The sequence below is a fragment of the Miniopterus schreibersii genome, assembly GCF_964146895.1.
Source record: "Miniopterus schreibersii genome assembly, chromosome: 5".
NCBI lineage: Eukaryota > Metazoa > Chordata > Mammalia > Chiroptera > Miniopteridae > Miniopterus > Miniopterus schreibersii.
The window spans coordinates 58,571,718-58,592,763 of NC_138106.1; the positions used below are offsets into that span (position 1 = coordinate 58,571,718).

At 43.5% G+C, this 21,046-nt stretch overlaps 1 protein-coding gene across 1 annotated transcript in view; it reads left to right on the forward strand.

Moving 5' to 3' along the window:
* Positions 1 to 21,046, forward strand: part of MYH15 (myosin heavy chain 15) — a gene marked incomplete at both ends in the record, with an annotated part of 114,835 nt that overhangs the window by 82,861 nt on the left and 10,928 nt on the right. Inside the window, 13 exon segments of the mRNA XM_081137994.1 lie at positions 1,713 to 1,749; positions 1,751 to 1,846; positions 4,991 to 5,034; positions 5,037 to 5,173; positions 5,175 to 5,312; positions 9,166 to 9,281; positions 14,935 to 15,013; positions 15,017 to 15,127; positions 15,358 to 15,394; positions 15,397 to 15,522; positions 15,525 to 15,556; positions 19,520 to 19,606; positions 19,610 to 19,645. Coding sequence (XP_080994120.1) covers positions 1,713 to 1,749; positions 1,751 to 1,846; positions 4,991 to 5,034; positions 5,037 to 5,173; positions 5,175 to 5,312; positions 9,166 to 9,281; positions 14,935 to 15,013; positions 15,017 to 15,127; positions 15,358 to 15,394; positions 15,397 to 15,522; positions 15,525 to 15,556; positions 19,520 to 19,606; positions 19,610 to 19,645 — 1,076 coding nt within the window.

Below are 21,046 nucleotides of genomic sequence, written 5' to 3' on the forward strand. Positions count from 1 at the left end.
ATAACTTTTAAAATTACTACTATGGTTTGTACATCAGACATTATGGTAGATACTTCTCTCATGTTTTCTCAGTCTTCATATAAATCATGTAGAATTATACCTTTATATGGGAAGAAACCAAACTCTGAGATGACAAATAACGTGTCCAAGGACATACAGCTAGTAGCAGACGGTGAAGGAATTGACGCAGATAGCGAAATGACTTGGTTTATATTTTAGAGCATCGCCCGGCTGCCTTCCCAGTGCCTTCCAATCGGCCCACAAGGCCCCCTTGCTCTGGCCGCGGCCCCTTCCTGATCTTCCCTCGTCCATCTGCTTCCCTCGTTGGCTGCCCTGCAGCCGCCCTGGCTCCCCTCTGCCCCTTGCCCGGCTGCCCCCATTCCTGCCCTCGGACCTTGCTGGCTGCCGTTGCCGTCGCCCGAAGGCCCTGCAAGGTCTTTGGGGATGAGGAGGATCAGGTCAATCTGTGCTGCTGTCTCACTGCTGTTAGCGATATTATTTATTAATTGTTTACATGTTTGCCTTGGGTATCCTCTCACTTCTTTTTAGCTCTTTAGGGCAAAGACTTTGTCCCGGTCCTATTTACTTCTGGAACACTAATGCCTGGAACAGGTGCTCAGTAAATATATTAAGTAAGAGGAAGGGTCCCAACCTGCAGCCAAGTCCATCAGGATCCAAAGCCTGCAGCCTCTCAGGGCCGCTGTGCATCGCTGCTCTTCATCCGCACCCAACGGGCTCTGGCTGAGGCTGCCGTTGACTAAGCCTTGTGTTCTCGGCTGCATCTGCCGAAGAATACATTTTTCTAATTTGCATAAAGGACACATGAGGACTGGCAGAGACCCCCTTTTTGCCCCACTAGACCAGGTTATCTCCTGGGAACTATGCTGCTAGGTTAACCAGACCACCGTGGAAGTGGTAGAAATGCTCACTAAATTCAGCCCTGCTGTCCAATAAATACAGTAGCCACTACTACACTAAAGGGGATGATCTAAATTTAAATTCATGTTCATTAAAATTTATTAAAATTAAAATTCAGTATTGGCCACACATTGTACTGGGGACATTTTGAGTGTTCAGCAGCTACATGTAGCTAGTGGTTATCACATTGGACAGTGTACATATAGAATACTTTCCTCACTATAGAAAGTTCTATTGGGTAGTGCGGTTTTAAAGTGATGAGCTATGTTGTCAGAGATTTACTTGTGAAATAAAAGATGTTGTTTTCCTCATCAATAGAATGAAAGGGCTAAATCTCAGTGGTCCTTTCTAGCCCCAACAAGATCTGAGTCTTTTATATTGCTAAATAGAAATCATTTATTGCCTAAATGATAGTGAATGTTCTCCTTGCTACCTTTGCACTCTCTATTTTTTCCAGAGTCCGGGCCTGTCTATTTTTGAAGTCCACATAGTCAGGCTGGCATTTCCCTAAATAGAGCTCTCTTTCCTGTTTTAACAGCAGCAATTAGATACTCCAGTCTTTCCCTTCTTGTCCCCAGTTCTCTTCCTGGTATTATCTTACTAGGTTCAGGTTCAGCTTGGATTTGTGGCAGGTTGTTATTAACCTTATCTAAAAAAAAAATGATATCACCTCTGAGCCTTTTGTTCTTAATGGTGGTGGTGTCTTTTTTCCAATGTGCATTGTGTCCCACGTAGTCACAGTGCGCCCTAGCCCAGTGCCTGAGGTCAGCCAGGTGTGACTGAGCTTCCATGAGAACAATATGAAGACGAACAAGAGGCCAAGGCTGAGCTGCTCTGGGCTCTCCAAAGGTGATGCTGAAATGGTGCAGTGGAGAATAAATTATGAAGATATTCCCATCCAGAGAATGGAAGATTTGGAGGATGCCAAGTGAGTAGAGCAAGGTGACTTGACCCTGAACCTGGGGTTAGCTACACAGAGAAGCATGAAAATAGGGACTGTGTCCTTTGGCCAAGTATATAAACAAGCCCAAGACCAAAGCTGAAAAAGCCACCACTGGCAAGAAGCACATGCTCTAGAAGGGCTAAAAAAAAAAAATTAAAATTATAATACAAAATGATAAAGACTATAGAGAGGTCCTGGGGAAAGAAAGGAGGCTCTTTCTAGGGGCACAAGGGAAGTCTTCATAGGAGATGTGATTGAACTATGGTTTGAAAATGGGCTAGCACTTAAAATCCTATATTTCATTTGGAACACCAAAGTAACTGTGTTCATATTTGTACAGGCCTGTATAATTGAAGTCATTGTGTCTCTGGTCTACAGCTTGTAGACTACAAACTGGTCTGTGGAGATGGACAGGGGTAGTTGAAAACATGTTAGGATCTGTCACTGCACCTTATGGGATAAAGGTTTCTTTGAAAATAAATGACTCTCAGGCCACCTCTAAGGTTAGAATATCAATTTTATAGCCAACAGTACAGGAAGGCTTTCGAAGTTCTTCTCAGGAACTATGGAAGTTTGCGGCCCAAGTGAATCAAGACTTGGTACCAGGCTATAATTCCTGAAGCATTTTACTCAAAGATTGAAAGACTGTGTATCTCTGAGAGAGAATGTCAAACAATCCCAGCTTATAACCACTAAAGATTTACTCAAAAGAATGTGTCCCTGGCTTGTTAGCTTGGCAAAAATCCAGGGCAGATGAATACATTTCTTTTTAGCTTCAACCAAAGATATTATTTTTCAGTTCTTCACCTAAATCTTTGAGATACAGTGCTGTGCAGTTGTTGAACAACTGCTGTGTTCTGTCCCAGAACGGGCACCAAGTGATCCATTTCTGTAGCCACAGTAACTTACAAAGGGCTTTGTAATGGCAGGTGCTAAAAATACCTGCAGTAGGTGTTTTACAAACTCTGGACCACAGAAAAGTGGGGCTTTCAACTAAAATGACTCTTCATACCCAAAATATGGCATTTGCTTCTAATGTAAGAATTTTTTCTTCTAATATAAAGAATGTGGGTGAAAGTGCCTACCAGTCATTCTGTTTGATGGTCTTTTTTGAGGGGTAGAAAAAGGAAAGTATATATGACCATACAGATTTGTTGGAACTAAGAAATTGTTTTTCTGTCATACATGACAACTAAAGAAAAATAATATGGAAATATGCAAAAGCTATTTTTGCTTTAAACTGAGTTGAACATCGATTAAATAAAACATTGTCTGTGTTATGCTTTCCCTCTCTAAATCACCTCAGTGAGGTAGAGACACACAAAAAGTACCTACGATTCTTTTTTTTTTTTTATTGGAAAGTTGAGAATCTGTCTCTAATTTCCAGGCCTGAGTTCACATGATGAGTTAATTTAGCTGAATCAAGCTCACCGGAGACCCAGTTTATTGCTTCTGAATTCTAAATCCCCCAAGGATAGGAATTTGGTTTCTTAATTTCCCACATCCCCCTGTATGTTTTAGACAACTAAGTAGGTACTTATGATTATCAAGTTGAGGGGCAAAATGGTAGCCTGTATTCAATGTAGAACATTATCTGTGAAAAAAGGGTGACTACTTGTCCAGTTTGTCCCAGACAAGCCTGATCTTAGCCTGATAGTGCTACATTCTGCTGAAACCCCTTAGTTGTGGGCAAATCAGCAGAATTGGTCAATCAAAGTAAAATTCCTCTTTTCTGGTACCAAGTGAGCATTTCTAAAGTAGTTTAAAAAATACGTGTAATTATTTTATTTGACTCCTGTTTTAGGTGGGATAAAACATCCTGTTTTTTTCAGCTTTATTGAGATGTAATGTACATCTCACATTATGTAAGTTTAAGATATACAATGTGATGACTTTACAGGTATATATTGCAAAATCTTTGCCACAATAAGGTTAGGTAACACATTCTTCACCCCACGTGATTGCCATCTGTTGTTGTTGTTATGGTGAGAGCATTAAAACTACTCTCACAGCAACTTTCAAGTATATAGTACAGTATCGTTGTCTATGGTCAGGATGCAGTACGTCAGAATCTCCTCTTCACAGCTAAGAAAAATGAAGCAGAGACATGAGGTGACCGTGTTTAGAAAGCAGTAAGCAAAGAAAAGTTGTGAGAGCCCAGCTCCTTCCTGGATGTTGAGCACAGACTGGCTTTTGCAGGATTCCACCAAAATGGGGCTTTGTGCTCACATTGCTCTATTGGGCTAGTTGTGTGGCGCATGTGAATTCCTGAGGGCATTTTTCTGTTTAATAACAGTAGATGAGAAGAAGCTTTGGTACTTATAGTATCCTTTATCTAAGAAATGTAATGTGCGGGTAAGAATGGGACTACCTGTGTCCCTGCAGGAGATGTGAACAGGAGGACACATTTCATCCATTTGAAAGCCCCAAAGCATTGGATTGTGGGGATGGTGGAGAGGCACCTTAATAAACCACTCCATCTCAGGAGATGCAGGTGCGGGCTAAGATACTCCCTAAGAGCAGTGGGACCTGTCAAATGAGCTTAACAATGAGATGGATTTGGGTATATAAATTTGGGCAGAGGATCTGAGGTGGAAAAGACATTCAGAGAGAAGAGATAATTTGGGCATGTTTGGGAACTGCAGGGGAGAGCCAACAGATGTTCTTTGGAAGCAACACAGCCAAGGAGCTCTTTAGAGACAGATGTGCCTAAGGATTTTTGATAGTTGCTTACTGTTGGTGGAGTATTCAGTACAGTCTTTCTCTTTCTTCCATTTCTTATGAAATCATCAATAAAGTTTGTATGCTTTATTGCTTATTTAAGGTTGAGGGCGAGCAAACACAGGGATTCAGAGGTCCTCAGTTCTAAGCCCAGGTTGGAAAGGGGTAGGGGAAAATAAAGGACCCATGGACACAGGAGCAGGAGGACGGTGGTCAGGAGACATCTGAGTTCTATGAAAACAAGAAGGTCATTTTCAGAAACATTTGAGGCTGCTTCTACCTCATATTATTAAGCCAACCTCAGGGGCCACCCTGTTTTGTCCCCAAGTGCCATCTTGAATCAAATATGAACTGGATGAGCACTTTAGCCTTGTGGCTTCACTCGCCTTTTGGGTCCCCCTCTCTCAGGAAGAAGCTGGCAATTAGGCTGCAGGAGGCTGCCGAAGCCATGGGGTGGCCAGTGTCAGAAATGCCTCCCTGGAGAGGGTCAGGCACCGACTGCAGCTGGAGCTCGGGGACGCCCTGTGCTCCGTGGCAGCCGCCTTGGACCAGAAGCAGCGGCACTTTGACAGGTGCCTGGACGACTGGAAGGCAGAGGCACGAGGAGGCTCAGGTGACGCTGGGTGCCTCTCAGAAAGAGACCCAGGCCCTCAGCACCGAGCTCCTCAGGGCCAAGCACGCCTACGAGGAGAGCAACCCACCCTCCAGAGGAAGAACAAGACCCTGCAAGGTACTCTGAGCTGGGCCGGGAGCCAGGGGGGAGCAAGGAGCTCTGGGGGGGCCCTGGCTGCAAGGGCAAGGCTGTGCTCTGTGGGCCGAAGCTTCAATATTGGTGTGGCCCCACTCAGGCTTTAACTTTTCCATTTTTTCATACTTAAAAATATTTTTTACTTACCAATATTATTTTTATTCTAAAAATAAGACTACTTTTCTATCTTTAGCCCAAATTCTATTCTGTAAAGGCAACCACAATTAATAATTTTTCTATATCCATAGCCTTACCAAGATTTTCCATGCATGTACCCATGCATGTATTTTTTACTCAAATTACACATGCTACACCTTTTATTTTTTCATTTATCAATATATTTTCTAATTAAATATTTCTATAGCCTATATCACGTGCCAGGCACTGTTTTATATACAATTATTTATTGTTTAATAATTCTCAGAACAGTGTTATCTGTCAGTTTTTTAAATCTGTAAAATGCAGGCTATATTGAGTCACATAAGATTAAGAACTGGTCCAAAGTCACAGTCGACAAGTAGCAGATCTGAGTTTGACTCTGGTGTGTACACACTTAAGTCCTAGACTCAGCACCGTCCTGTGTGCCTGTGACTCTGCATGGAGACCCACCAGGTGATTGTCAATAGCTACATAGTGTTTTATATGGGTGACTAACACTTATTTAAATAGACTTTATTCACTTTAGGTATAATTTTTCACAATGGCAAATAATCCTATATTATACATCCCTGTGGACATGGAAAAATATATTTGTGGACATGGAAAAATATTTCAGTAGGATTAAGTCTTAGAAATAAAATTGCTGGGTTAAAGGAATTTTTAAATTTTGAGATAATGCCAAGCAGCCCTTGAGAGAGGCTGCTGGCTTACACCAGCACCAACAGTGATGTGCATGGAAACCCAGAGATGCCCTTGGAGCAAGTTCATTACTCTCAGAGGCATAAATAAAACCCAGAAACCTTGTCTACCTTGTTCACCAACTTATCCAAAAATATTTTCTCCATTGATTTTCGGAGTGTGTGGAAGGGGAGGGGGGGGGGAAGAGAGAAAGAGAGAGAGAAACATCAATGTGAGACAGACACATTGATTGGTTGCCTCCTGCACTCACTCCGACCAGGGCTGGGGATTGAACCTGTCCCCCAGGTACTTGCCCTTGACCAGGAATTGAACTCAGTGCTCTAACCACTGGGCCACACTGGCCAGGGCCAGAATCTGCATTTTAACCAGATCCTTTGGTAGTTCATGTTCACATTAACATTTGAGAAGCACTGGCCTAGAACATTGCCTCCTGTGTAGTAGAGGTTCATAAATATTTGTTGACTGAAAATAAATATCCTCATAATTCCTCCTCTCTAAACAGAGCCAGTCAACATACTTATTTTTCCCCCAGAAACCCTTGAGATAATTTGTTTCTGAAAGCTCATTTTGTGTGTGCTCTTTGACAGGGATGTTTTCAGTGGCATGGATTAAAAATTCAGAAAAACTCTGATTTTATCCCCAGGTGTGATTGAAAGGACTGCTGAGAAGACCTTCTGTCAAACAGGGTGAACTAAAAAGGAAGTCACTGTGTCACGGCCATTAAGTAGTTAATTAGCCTGCAGTGCCTCTTTTCTCACAGCTGAATTTCATGTGCTGACCCACCCTTCGAATGGGCACCCAGTCCTATTGAAATGCAGCCCCACTCACCCACCCTCCAATAGAGACAATGATTTTTAGAAGACACGGCAGTCAGATGTTTTAGGAAGGGGCCTTTTGAAAGTGTGATAATGGAAAAATCAGCCCCCAGAGCACTGCTTCGAGCCAAGCAGTGTCTATTAATCTCACCACTGCATTTCTGCAAGGAGCCTGCCCCACAGAAGCCGTGTTATTACTCTTGCATGTACGGTTGTCAAGTGGACAGCTCTTGACCCAGCTCTTGCCTTTTGATGCATAATTGTTTTCCAAAGTCTTCTACATTTTATCTAGAATCCCTGCAATTAGCAGCGTGGAGTTCCCTAGCAAGGCTGGTCCTTGTAAAATTGGTAAACCTTGTTTCATTCACTTGTTCCCTTTGGTTGGTTCTCTGGGCATCCTAGCTAGGAACTTTCTAAAGCTACCTCCTTAACCCAAAGAAGTAACTTCTGTGGTTGAAAGTTCAAGCATCAAGACAACCCAATGAGATGCATGATTGGCCAGAGGTAATTTTAGTCCTGTATAACATAGACATCTTTGTATATTAAATTGACTGGCACTCACATCCAAGATGAGACTACGAAGCCCATAGCACTCGTACCATTTAGTACCACTAGATGGCATTCTGTTCTATTCACATTTTCTCAAGCTTCGTCTTCAGCCACATCCATAAATACTTCATCAACTTGGACATGTATTTGTAAAATTGGGTTATTTATTTTCCTGGGTGAGCCTTTATGAGAAACTTTATCAGATTATCTTTGAAGTCACAAAACTCAAATTATCCCAGGTCACCTTCTCCAAAGATTCACTTTCTCAGTGCAGCCTGGAGGGTGAGAGGTGACAGCTTCCCCTGAAGAAAGGAAGGGTGCTATTCCCTAGGAGGAAATTGCTATCCAAGCATTTGGTTTTGATTTATTTCCTTTTATATTGAAGGTAGTGTTCAGAGAACAGCAGTGAGACCTTAAGCCATATTAAACTTTTCAACGTCTTTCTTATTTTTGTTTCAAAATTGCTGTTAACGTAAGAAACAGTCAAACCAGTGAGGAATTTTTGTGAGTTTATTTGAGCCAAACTGTTTATTTGAGCCAGACAATTTCCGGGAAGCAAAATCACAACGGATTGAGATAATGCTCTGAGAATGGCAGTTTTGCACCTTGTTTTATACATTACAATCCAAAGAGGAGATGTAAGTGGGTTACATGAAATCTGTTGGTGATAGGGAGGTGGGAGAAAGCAAAGTGGGGGTGGGGGCAACCTCTGGGATTGGATAAAAAGTAAAGTGATAGACACATCTTTTACATAGGTGGGTACAGGGTAGTTAACACGGTAACAATAACAATGAGAGCATTCCTGGTCTCTGCCCTGATGCATTGAGAGCCAGGAAAAAGGAAACTACTTTGTTTGCAAAGGCGTGTTAATCAGGTATGTTATCTCAGATGGAAAAAAGGCAACCGACAGGCTTAGTTAAGGTGAAAATTAACCTTTGTGAAGGAAAAATTCTGCCTGAAGAGGTGACTACCCACCATAGACTACTTTTAGTTAAAAAGTTTTCATTTCAGACCATCTTTTGTGGTTCCTTTAGGTCTCTGAGTTGGCAAGGCCACCATGCAGGCCTTCCCTGAGCTTGTCAGGTTTAGCATGTGGCCACTTTTCATCCACACTGCTACTCAGTTTTAATTTTTACTTTTGGTGGTATGTGCTAATCACTCCTCAAAGGCTACCATAAAAATTACTCCTTCCTTCAGGACTATCTGCCAATTGTTAACTGACCGATAGATTGTCATCACCCTTGTGCCCTTTTCATAAACTGTTTTTATTGATTTTAGAGAGATATGCTCCGGGAGGAAAGATAAGCTAGGGAAAACAAAGTTCTTGTTTTCCCAGGTTTGCAAGTTGTTACGCATCTGGGGCTTTCCACCCTGGTGACCTGCACCTGGCCCTTTGTCCTTGATCTGCTCACGTCTGTCTAACTGCCCACCACAGCATGACAAACAAAGGTAATCACTTGTTTCTTCCTGTTCTCAACTTCAAAGACCTGATTTGAACTTAGATCTTTCCCAGCAACTCTAAAGAGAGCAACATCCGTGACGTACGTTTTGTGAAGAAAAAGATTTTGTCTAAAAGTGGACTTAATTTAGTGCTTTTCATTTATGTATTTCAGGGAGCTCTGGAATGTAAGGCAATTAAGATTCTTCATTTCCAGCTTGAACTCTTGGAAACTAAAGCAGAACTTGGAAGAAAGCTTTCAGAAAAAGACGAAGAAATAGAAAATTTTAGGTATTTAGAGTTATTTTGATAAGCAACAGTTGCATTTTTGAGCCCTGTGGGAATGTTATCAAAGAAACGTAGCCAGTCTGACCCGACACTGGAAACTTTCTAGAAAGCTCACCACTGTTACTATCAAGGAATACTTCTACACAATTACTGTCAGTTTTTATAATTTTGTTTACATTCGAGCAGCGTCTATTCCTATACAAAACTCAAAAAACTCACACACAAAGAAAGCTTAATTATATATACAATTACTGTGTATATTCTCTGTGTCTTCGTATAAAATATCTCTTTCTTGGGTATTCAAGAAACTGATAATGCTAAACGGTGGAAGAAAAGAAATAAAAATTTGACGCTTGTACATTAAAATGAATGTCAGATCAGAGCGAAATTTTCGCATACCCCTTGCCTATCCCTGTGGCCATTTGTCTGGAGAGGAGCTAGCCAAGAGCTAAGCTGCTTATTGAACCCCTGTGGAAGCAGCTGAGCCCTAATAGTCAGGAAACTGAATTAGACAGGATCCGTGGGTGGCAGGCTCTTTTCTTAGCTTCATCATTACAAGCTGATGACTTTAGACATTTTACTTCTTAGTTTCTCAGTGAAGTGAGGGGATAAAAGCAGCCCCATCCATGTCACAGAAGGTGGTGAGGGAGATCAGTAAGCTGATGTTGGCAAAGCACTTCACACTCTGTAGATCAAAGGCACAATTATAAACACATGGAATTAACTATGATTATATTTTCTATCTGATCTGTTCCCCTAAGTCAGTGCCATATGTCGGCAATGAAAAATCATTTGAGTATGAGGTTCAACTGGCAACTTGCTTTCAGTGCGTTTGTTGAACTTTTTTTTTTTTTTTTAAAAAAAAACCCCAAACCTGTGAACATATACATTCGACCTGGCCTCTTTCCCATACCCCATTTTCAGACAAAGCTCCCACGGGAGGGTCATTTTCTTTAGTGAGGATGTCAAGCCAGACTTGGCCCTCTGTGAGCTGAGTGGTCTTTGCTCGCTCACCAGCACTTTCCTCTCTAGGACTGACTGTGGTGATGGATTCTGGTCTAGTTGAGAGGCTCTGAGTTGGTGTCTAAAATACATTTTTTGATGAAGGGCAAAAACATTGGGCCTTGATATTTGCCCTACTTCCTTCCACGAGGAGCAAAAATGAACGTCTCCTTGTGCAGTTTTAAAAAAAAACCCACCTCATTTCAGGTAATGTCAAACCTGTGCCTATTAATAAACGGAGCAGAGGAAAAAATGAATCCTCAGAGTCTGCATCTCATCAGGTCCGTCTGAATGTCGTAGAGCTGTTCACCGATGGTAATTATCTTCGTGCAAAGGAAGCCGGAGAACCAAACAGCTAGGGCTGGAGAAGAAAGAACGGAAGACGAGGCAGGAGCTGGGAAAGAAGGGCTGAGAAAAGAAGGGGCGGGCAGGAAGGAGGGCTGAGCTATTCATGAGTGTTAGTTAATGGTTCATAATCACTATAATAGGTGCATCCAGAAAGAAAAGATGAGCATGTCTTACAAAATATCACAAATAGCATCCCAGGCTCTTTTTTTTTTTTTTTTTGCGTGGAGTGTTCTCTGTGAGTTCAGATTGTATCAGAAGGCCGTGGTTTAATCTGACTTCAGGGCTAGGAGAAGGAGGCATGTTAAGGATGCTGAATAGAATGTGAGGGGGAATCTGAGCAAAGCACAGGATTTCAAGCAATTGAGGCTAAACCATGTAAATTATAGAACCGAAGGGAAATGTTGCCTGAGGGTAAGGTGAGGTTCAGGGTCCTTTGTCCACATAAACCATAGGAAACTCCACAGGAACTGAAGGAGGCCTGCGAGACAGCATCCAGCAAGCCGAAGGGACCACAAAAGCAGGGGAGAGTCTCAGAGGTGAAGGCAAGCCCTTGACTGTGCTCCAAACTGGGTAACGCCCTCGCCTCATTCTCTGTTGCTGAGCTCGCTCTTCCATTCTCTCTGAGAGCACTGATCCTGAGTGAGCTGGGCCTGGAGGCCTGTTGGGGAAAAGCAGGAGTATGCATGTCGTGTGTTTTGCTTGTTCTACAGATACCTGAGCACATAATGTTGGGAGATACTGTGCCTGCTGTTCTAGCCAAGACTTCCTAAACTTTTATGGATTTTTGTTGCTGCTGCTGTTTTCTTTTGTTTTTTAATTTCTACAAATGTTATAATTAGCATAGCTAGTGGTAGGGAGGTGACAATGTAGTCATTGATGGAAGGAAGGGAGGAGCTTCAGTGGCTGACTTTGATTCTCTCCATCCTAGACACAGGAAAGGAGGACTGACGTCAACGGCCAGCTTAAAGGCCAACTGGTGGCCATAAGTGCCATGGAAATAGAGTCGTACCGTGAGGCCCAAGACTGGGTTAAAAAACAAGTTGGTCAGGTACGGCCTGAATCTTCAGGGGTCACCGATTATATTCCTCCCAACTCAGGGTATTCAAAGATATGCTGAAATGTGTGAGGGTCTTCTCACTGGCCTAGACCAGGGTGCACCTGGCCTGCATTCTACTCTGCCAAACCCAGAGAGGTGCTGTGGAAAGAGCTTTTGGGAATAAGGCACGGAAATTCCTTATTCAATCAAAATGCACTTGTTTGCTTTGGTTGGATCACTTGTAGAAGGGTTAGACAAACTTTTTTCTGTATAAGGTCAGGTAGTAAATATTTTTGGCTTGCAGGATGTAGGGGCTCTGTCACAGCTACTCAACTCTGCAGTTGTAGCTTGAAGGCAGCCATAGACACTGGAAATCAAATGGGCATGACCAGATTTGGACCATAACCCACAGTGCACCCACCCCTGCCCTCTATCCTCAGGTATATGGTAATGTTCCATCATCTTTTCCTTCCATACGGTCCCCTCCTCTGAACTCAAAATCAAACTTTGCCACGTGGTTTTAAGTTGTATGCACCACCTGACTTAATTTCTTTTATTGTTAAAGTCTCTGCCAGAAGAATATGTTTAAATCTCTTCTTATTTCTAACTAAAATATTTTAGTGTATCTTCAGAAACCAGAATCTCAAACTCAGACATGGCATTTAGTTAGCAAAACACCTTGTTAATCATTTGAAAACTGAATCATATGTATTGGAAGTAAGGAAAACCTTGCATTTCTCTGATATGGATGAGCAGTATTGCAAGAGAAAAGAAAGGACATATTGAATTGACTGTCTATAGCTTTTTAAAATTTTAAGATTTTACTCTTTTTTTTTTTTTTTTTTTTTTTTACATTTGGTTTCTTTCCTCAAATTGTATTTTACATTTCAGGGGGAAAAAATGAATTTCTTACCATAATGCCCTGGCCCAGAGAGCTTAATTTTTCTTAAAAAATGTGCTTGGGAGAGTTTTCATTTTAAAGATATCTTGACTCTGTGTGAATGGTGCTGATTGTCTAGCAGACATTCTCTAGGTCTGCATCATATCCAAGCCTCTTAAACCACGGCACTTTTTATGTGTCTAGAGGCACTCATGAAGTTTCATAAACAACTGCAGGAAAAAGACAGCTTGAAACATTCAGTTGTTCTGCTTAAGCAGAATGTATCTCTGTATAGAGGATTTTGACACCAGACTGGGGATGCTTTAGTGTTCCTGTGTAAGGAGAGTCAGCAGAGGCAAAAATGAGTTTCCCCAATGGAAGACGGAGAAAGGTCTTAAAGCTTTTACTACTGTTGAGTGTGCGTGTCCTTGTAGGAGTTATGGGCTCTGGCTGCCATAACAAAATACATAGACTGTGTGGCTTGACCAACAGAATTTTATTTTCTCACAGTCCTGAAAGTGGTCAAAGAATCAGCAAATTTGGTTTCTCCTTAGGCCTCTCTCCTTGACTTGCATATGGCCACTCTTGCTGTGTCCTTATAGGGTCCCTTCTGTGTGTGTGCATCCCTGGTGTCTCTCTGTGTCCAAATGTTCTCTTTTTATAAGGATACCAGTCAGATTGGATTAGGGCCCACCCTCATGGCCTCATTTGACCTTAATCAGCTCTTCAAAAGGTCCTGTCTCCAAATACAGTGACATCCTGAGGTGCTGAGGGTTAGGGCTTCAACATAAGAATTTGAATATAGGAAGTGGGGCAGACACATTTAGCCCATAACAGTCTCTATTAACTTGATAAACTGGCATCCCTATAGGATTCTGATCTGGGAACTGAACAGAGAGGCCTAGGACCTAAAGATAGGCATGAGAGGCTGATTTTAGCATGTGGCAACCAGGGACATGGGGTTGACCGAGAAGAGGTGCTAGCTCTGGGCTCTGGAACCGGAAAGAGTTGTTTCCTATACATCTCCATAACTACTCTGAGACCTCCCCTTACTAATGGAGAAAGGGATGGTGATGGAAAGTGGTGCTTCCACCTGTCACCCAATCAGAAACCCTGGCCACAATCCTACTCCCCTGAAGGCTGGACATCTTCCTGATTGGCCTCAGAGCTCAGGACACAGGCTCAATGATGACTCGGTGTACAACCTAATTCTGACCCAAGGCAAGTATGTTGTGCTGGCAGTCTCTATGAGGAAGAACAGAGAGGTTCTTTTCTCTTCTGCCTTATCCGTTCAGCCTTTGGCCTTGTTCCATAGGGTGAGCTTAACAGGGCATGTGTTAGTTATAGCAGTTAAACTGTCCTGACTCACACCCACCAACGCTAGATGGCTTAAATTATCAAAGTTTGTTTTTGTTTGTTTGTTTTGCCCTAGGTCACAGTCCAATGTGGAGTAGGGATAGAGAGCAGGCCACTATTCTTCTAAGTTATTTCCAGGTTCTCCCATCTTGTAATGCCATGATCTTCCATAGTTGGCCACCAAGTTTGCCATAGATGGGGACCAGAGAGTCCAGGATCACGAGGAGAGTTTGTATTGGCAAGGCTTGTAAACATAGCCCATAGTCCTTCAGCAAGAATTCAGCCACATGGTCCCAAGCTCACTGCAAAGGGGCTTGGAAAGGATTGGCATGGTTTCCCCAAGCCTTTTTCATTGCCAGCTGAGCGCACATTTATTGTCTAAGCTTCTGTCATTTTGCAAGTGTGATTTCAGCATAGGGCCTTGTGTTTATGAAAGAATATTGAAATAATTCAGCATCACACAGCAGTTGGTTATCTCACACTTGGTCCTGCTCTCACACTCCTGGAGAGAGATAGCCATGCTATTCTAGGAGAATTTAGTGTCTGCACGTCATTTGAGTAGCATTGCTGGAGCTCAGGACTTGTTTCTACTGTTGTGGCTCCTTCTTGCCTTGTTCAGACATTTTGCATCATTGGAAGTGTTTAAATATTATGACTGTCTGAAAAAGCATTCTTCCTTCAGCCTTAGCCACTCTAGAAAATACAGATATTTGCCCTAGACTGCCCTTTAGGGGGTCTAAGACAAGGCTACATCTGCCCAACTGGATCCTCAATAAGATTCTGGTGCTCCTCTTCATTCTTCCAGGAGGTTGGCCTGGGAATCTTGTCTGTCATGATGGACATATGCTCACTCACCGAGCCCTTCAACTTCTGTGTTTTAAAAGTGAAAACCCTTTAGACTCATTTTGTTAATTACCCAGAATTTTTCTTGAATTTTAATGCCGTTCTGTTTCCTAAACTGTTATTTACACAGCAGGTAACCTTTCTTAATTTGGGTGCATGATTTCCCCCCCCGAATGTTATTCTAAAATTAGGAGGAACCAGCAGTGTGTTATTGACTCCCTGCAGTCTAGTCTGGATTCTGAAACCAGGAGCAGAATTGAGGCTACCCGCTGAAGAAGAACACGGAAGGGGGACCTCAACGAGATGGAACTCCAGCTGAGCTGTGCCAACCAGCAGGTGTCAGAGGCAACCAAGTCCCTGGGCCAGCTTCAGATTCAAATCAAGGTATTTTCAAATTATGATATGGGGGTGGGGAATGCCTCTGCTTGTGGAAGTAAGCCAAACAACAGATTGTATTGAGCAATAAAAGTGGAGACAACAAAGCAAATCCTTCAAGAAAGCAGGAAAATGCTTAAATTTAAGCTGGTGGAGCTTTGTTTAGAACATGCCTGTACAGGTGAATATCCCATTAAACTCAGAGGGATCTGTGCCCCCACCCATGTTTTCTCTCAAAGGACTTTGGGGTGCAGCTGGATGACAGCAAATACCTGAATAGCTGAAGGAGCAGGTGGCTATGGCTGAGCAGCGCAACTCTCTTCTCCAGTGTGAACTAGAGGAGCTGAGGTCCTTGAAAGAGCAGACAGAATGTGGGCACAGGCTGGCGGAGGAAGAGCTCCTGGAAGCACAGAAAGAATCAATCTTTTCCGTACCCAGGTGGGGCCCCATAAACTCTCTCCATTACCTGCATCAGCTGGTTGAAAGCACTGGTTTCCACATGGGGGTCAGCCATACCCGGTTGCCATGTTAAGCCTTAGGAGTGGCACGTGAGACATAGGGAGAGTCTTTCACTTCAGAACAATTTATTCTCAAGTGTATGAGTTTCCCAGTTCTGCTATAACAAAGTACCACAAACTGGGTGGCTTAAAACATCAGAAGTTTATTCTCTCACATTTCTGAAGGCTAGAAGACTGAAAACAAGGTGTTGGCAGGGCCATGCACCCTCTGAATCTCCTAGTGACTTCTTTCTTGCCTTCCCCCAGCTTCTGGTGGTTTGATGGACATCTTTGGTGTCCCTTAGTTTATAGATGCATCACTCCAATCCTCCACCTTCACGTGGCATTCTCCCTGCCTGTCCTAACACCATCTTTCCTCTGTGAGCATCTGTGTCTGTCTGAATTTTCTCTTCTTATAAGAGCATCAGTTATTTTGGATTAGTGCACACCCTAACAACTTTATTTCAACTTGATCACCTCTATAAAGATTATATTTCCAAATAAGGTAACATTCTCAAGTATTGGGGGTTAAGACTGCCAACATGTTTTCTGAGTAGTTTCACAATTTGACCCATAACACTAAGCTTTCTTCCAGAAGAATGGACTGGCAGGGCATTCACCGCCAGGATACTTGGGAGAGAGAGATGAACATTCCCTAGTGCTCCAGACCCACTTGTCTGCTTCTGCTACCCCTAAGCCACATGTTCCCCCAGCATTCCAGTATTCAAACAAACAAACAAAACCTCCTGCTTCAGAGAAAAAGATATCTCATAATTCTGGCTTCCCATGGGAGGTTATATAAGTGACACCAAGCAAGAATTCTTAGAACCTTTGCCATTCTCACAGAATCAGGAAAAATCATAGTGGTTAGGACAACTGTGTATAGTAAATGGGTCATTCAACAAACATTTTTAGGTCACACCCCCATAACTTAGACAGGTATGCATGGTATAGATACAAAATGTCTCTATTTTCCTAAAAGTGTGAAGATCTAAGTAAACACACTGTCGTGCACAGCTGTGAGTATGGTGAGAGAGGAAGCACACCCCTACAGAAAGCCTTCTCTGACCATCCCAGGCTTAGGTGGATGCACAGCATACTTAATCTGAGCCAGGAAGGACAAGGAAGTAGTAAGCCAGGTAGATGAGCTAAGGGCAGAGGCATGGGGAGAAGAGCGAATTGGGAGTGTTAAGGGAAACTGATATACTCATGAGAGCATGGGGTCAGGGTAGGACAGACCAGCAGGAATGATCCTGAGTAAGAGCGCAGTCACCAGGGACCTTGACTCTGAGACTGATGGATTTTGAATTTTGTCTTGGAGCTAATGGGGGGCCGCTGAAGAATTTTAGATAGCCAGAAGTGAAGTTATTAGATTTATATTTTAGGAAGTTTACTCTCATGATTGTTATGAAGGATGGATTAAAACAGCTAGGGGAAGAACTGCCATGCTCTGGGGTATTTAGAAATGTCTGTGGGGTCATTCTGGTTGTCACAGCGACTGGGAAGGGCCACTGACATTTAGTGGAAAAGGTGCAGAGATGCTAATATTCCCAAGAGGTGCAGGCATAGGAATGTCACATTCCGCCCCTCCAGAATGCCAGTTGTGTCCCCACTGAGGCAAAAGGAAGTATGAACCAGTGAGGCACCAGCTGGAAGGCACTGCAATCAGATTGTGCCTACAGTTTGGCTTCTGTGTCCATGCACATGACACATCCTGACTGGATACCATGAGGTGTAGAACAAATAGGGTGCAAGTTACACGTGATTCCCAGCAGGCTAAGTCATATCAACATGCTCTTTTTTCTCTCAAGAAAGCTGATCTAAATACAATGCGAAGAATTCTTATAAATAGACTATCAAAATTTTTTTTTAAAAAAATCATTATCTATAGTACTTAATAGCTATTGGTAACAAATCATTTGCCATGCATGTTATAACTGATAATGCACCAGAGAGTTCCCATGTGATGACAAACTACTAGCCTAGTGAGAGGTGAGGCCATCAACCACACATAGAGAGATGGATTTGGGGGGGGGGGGGAATCAGGCAGTAGAGACCTGGTGTCTGTGGCAGCGTTTCTGAAACTTTAGGTGTATAAGAGGAACTAACACAAAAATGCCAACTCTCAGGTCTCACCCCAGACCTACTGAATCAGTAGCTCTGTGGTGGGAGCCAGGAATCACATGAGTTCTCAGGTGACACCGCTGGTCCAGGCACTACCTTTCGACCAGCATATCTAGGTGATATTATGTTGCTCCTGAGGACCTCTCTCCCACCTTAACCATGTGGGGACACCTTGCAATGACTAGAACACTATCAGTCTTTTGATGACATGATGAAACTTCCATGGAACCTCCTTAGGCCCTTCTGGAACCTCAGACCTCTAGCCTAGAACAAACATCTGAGGCCAAATTTATCCTTGGCTAATTACACGTGCCCTTTTCAGACCTGAGCTGTAACCATCTAGGTTGCCTTTCCACACAATACCACCTAACCCCACTTCCCCCAAAAAGAACCAATTAGAGAGTCATTCAGCTTGAAAAGGATTTTTTATAAATTTCTCTTGAATCCTCACGTGAGGATATGCTTTTTCATTGATCTTAGAGAGAGGAAGGGGGGAGAGAGAGAGAGAGACACACACATTGATACGAGAGAAACATCAATCAGTTGCCTCCCTCTCCTCCTGCACATGCCCCGCCCGGGATTGAATCCACAGCCTGGGTATGTGCCCTGACCAGCAATCGACCCTGCGGCCTTCAGGTGTACAGGAAGATGCTCAACCAACTGAGCCCACGGGCCAGGGCTCAGCTTAAAAAGGTTTTTAACCCTTATCTCTCTAGGAGATTTTAACGGATTCTGGGTACAAACAAATCATTTTGTATCTTCCTTTACAAAGAAGTCATTTCCAAGTACTCGAGTGCAGTGAGCGTCCAGAATAGACTCCAGAAAAACACATGTGGCTGCCCCAGGCCACGCCCACGGCAGTGGGAAGCCTGGGGGTGCCCCGAGCCTGGCTGTCCATAGAGGACAGAGGATGGCAGCCCTGAAGATGCTTCATGCCATCAAGGGAACAGGGTGGGACCTGTGGAGCAGGAGTGTCTTTCTTTCTGTTTCTAAGGCTCAATCCTGCCACCAAGAAAGACACTAGCTGGAGAAAAGTGAAAGGACTTTGAGGAGAAATAAGAACTAGAAAGCTCATGCCTTTTATACACACTCTTTATGCTAGGGTTTCACACCCTCAGAAAATCTGTGCTTCAAACATGGACCAAATAGCAGCAAAAGGAGCTCCAGCCTCCTGTCACACCCCAGGAAGGGAAGAATTAGGACAGCACCAGCCACAGAACAAAGAATCCTCCAGTGTACTGCGCTGGGGGGTGAGGCTCCTCTGAGCTGCTCTTCCCACCCCCTCACTGCAAAGCCCCATAGGAAAGGGAGGTAGATAGAGAGGAAGATTGTTGTTTCCTGGAGCATCATGCCGGAAACTGAGTTTTATTCCCTAACGCCCTGCTCCCCAAAGGTCTGCAGTGGACCCTGACTTCTGCTCTGGGATGTTTGTTCTACCCCATCAAAGAGCAAAAGCCAGAAAAACATTGTTCAAGTTGAAAACCAAACCTGTCTTTCCGGGCTTGTAGGTTATCTGGATCCATTTCTCCTTTCTGATTCAGGCTGCCATCTCTTTGATACTGAATGGTTGAAATCTCTTCCATTCAAGCATGCCTTTGATGGCAAGGAGCTTTTCTAACCTGGCCCCTTGGGGTTGGAAATACTGCTTTAGTGAGTGTGGCTGACTAGAATAAAACTCTCTCTTGGCCCGAGGCCTCTCCCATTGCCTGTCCCGAACAGACTAGCTTGTGTTTGCATCGCTGGTCTCAACTTGCCTAACAAGACGGCTGCTTTTCCTTAGAATACAAGTCTCCTGGGCCAGAAGAAGAAATGGGAGGCTGATGTTGCCAAGATGCAGAAGGAAGCAGAAGAGGCAGTGCAGGGGTGTTGAAACGCAGACGACAAGGCCAAGAAGGCAGCCGCTGCGGTGGGTGCACTGACTGCCTGCTCACTCCTGCCTGCCAGAGTTGACTGGAGCAGTAGCCAAGGGGTGGAGGCCAATCTGCAGCCAAAAAGGATTCCATTGATTCTCCGCACAGCCAGGAGGAGGTTAGCGCACCCCTCTGCTCCCTGTCCCCATTTTGAAAAATTAGGCCAATTAGCTCCTCCCCTCCAACCTCCCAAGGCAATGAAAAGGAGCAGTTGAATTCCTAGAAGCAAAACCTTATGAAAGCAAGAGATTTTTTTTTTTGTTTTTTAACTTAAGCCACTTTCTGCTTGTGAATCAATATATCTGATGTTTAGAAACAATCCTTCCCGTGTTTACTTAAGAATAGCTTTGTTCCTAGAGTGTGTAATGGTTTTATGACAATGATCTGGAAAGAATGCTTATTTCACTTATTTCTTCCAGGCCATACTACTGCTTGAGCAGCAGAATCGGTTGATAAAGAAGGGCTTCTGGGTTGGCATGTGCCTTCTTTATTTACAAGTTTAAAATTGTTGAGGGTGGTGCTTTTCCTAAATGACACTAAGCTCAGGGTTGGCTGCCAGCCTTGACTATACCTTTGTGGGAACCCGAGAAAGGCCACCCTCTGAGCGCCCCCCTGTGGGCAGATGCAGCACTTCTCTCAGAGGATAAGCAGAAGGAAATACCCCAAAAATTCATGGAGGAAGATGGAGGGAGGGAGGTAGAGGGAGAAAGCACCCAGCCTTGCAGGCCCCAGCACTTGCTGAGTAGGCTTGGGCTGGATTGCAACCTCCACTCACCCCAACCCCATCAAGTGATTTTGTGTAGTCCAAACAACCAACCATCGGCAGCAGCCCTGACCTTGCCATATGCATGGAAGTTGATCCTCTTGCTGAAAAGGATATGGGAATTGGGGAGACAGGATATTCACTTTGATTTCATATTTGTCATTTTGAAATTCAAACGAGGGGAAGAGCTTGTGTCTGTATTTGCCTGAATTATTTAGCGTTTGGGCAGCTAAATAAAACTTTTGCACCACATCCTAGCTACCAGGTTACTGTAGGATCCAGAAGGATGGAGAAACAGGCCCATCACTCAGCCACTTTGTATCAAGGCAGGCACTTCTGCTCTCTGATGGCGAAGAGGGGTGTGAAAGCCTGAAAATGTTTGGCCAAGGGAAAAATAATGTGCTTAACATTTATGCAAATCCACATAGATAGAAAGGAATAAAAAGAGCCTCTAGGTCTGGTAAATTTATGGAGTCATACATTATGAAGGCTCTATCTGCTTAAACTTGCCTTTTAAAGATTTTCTTGACTAAGTTGAAAAATGAACTCACTACCTCCCCCTACCCTTAAATTCTCCAGTAGTTTAGCTCTGAGTCCCAACCTCACATAGCAGAGCTCAGAGCTGCCTGTAATT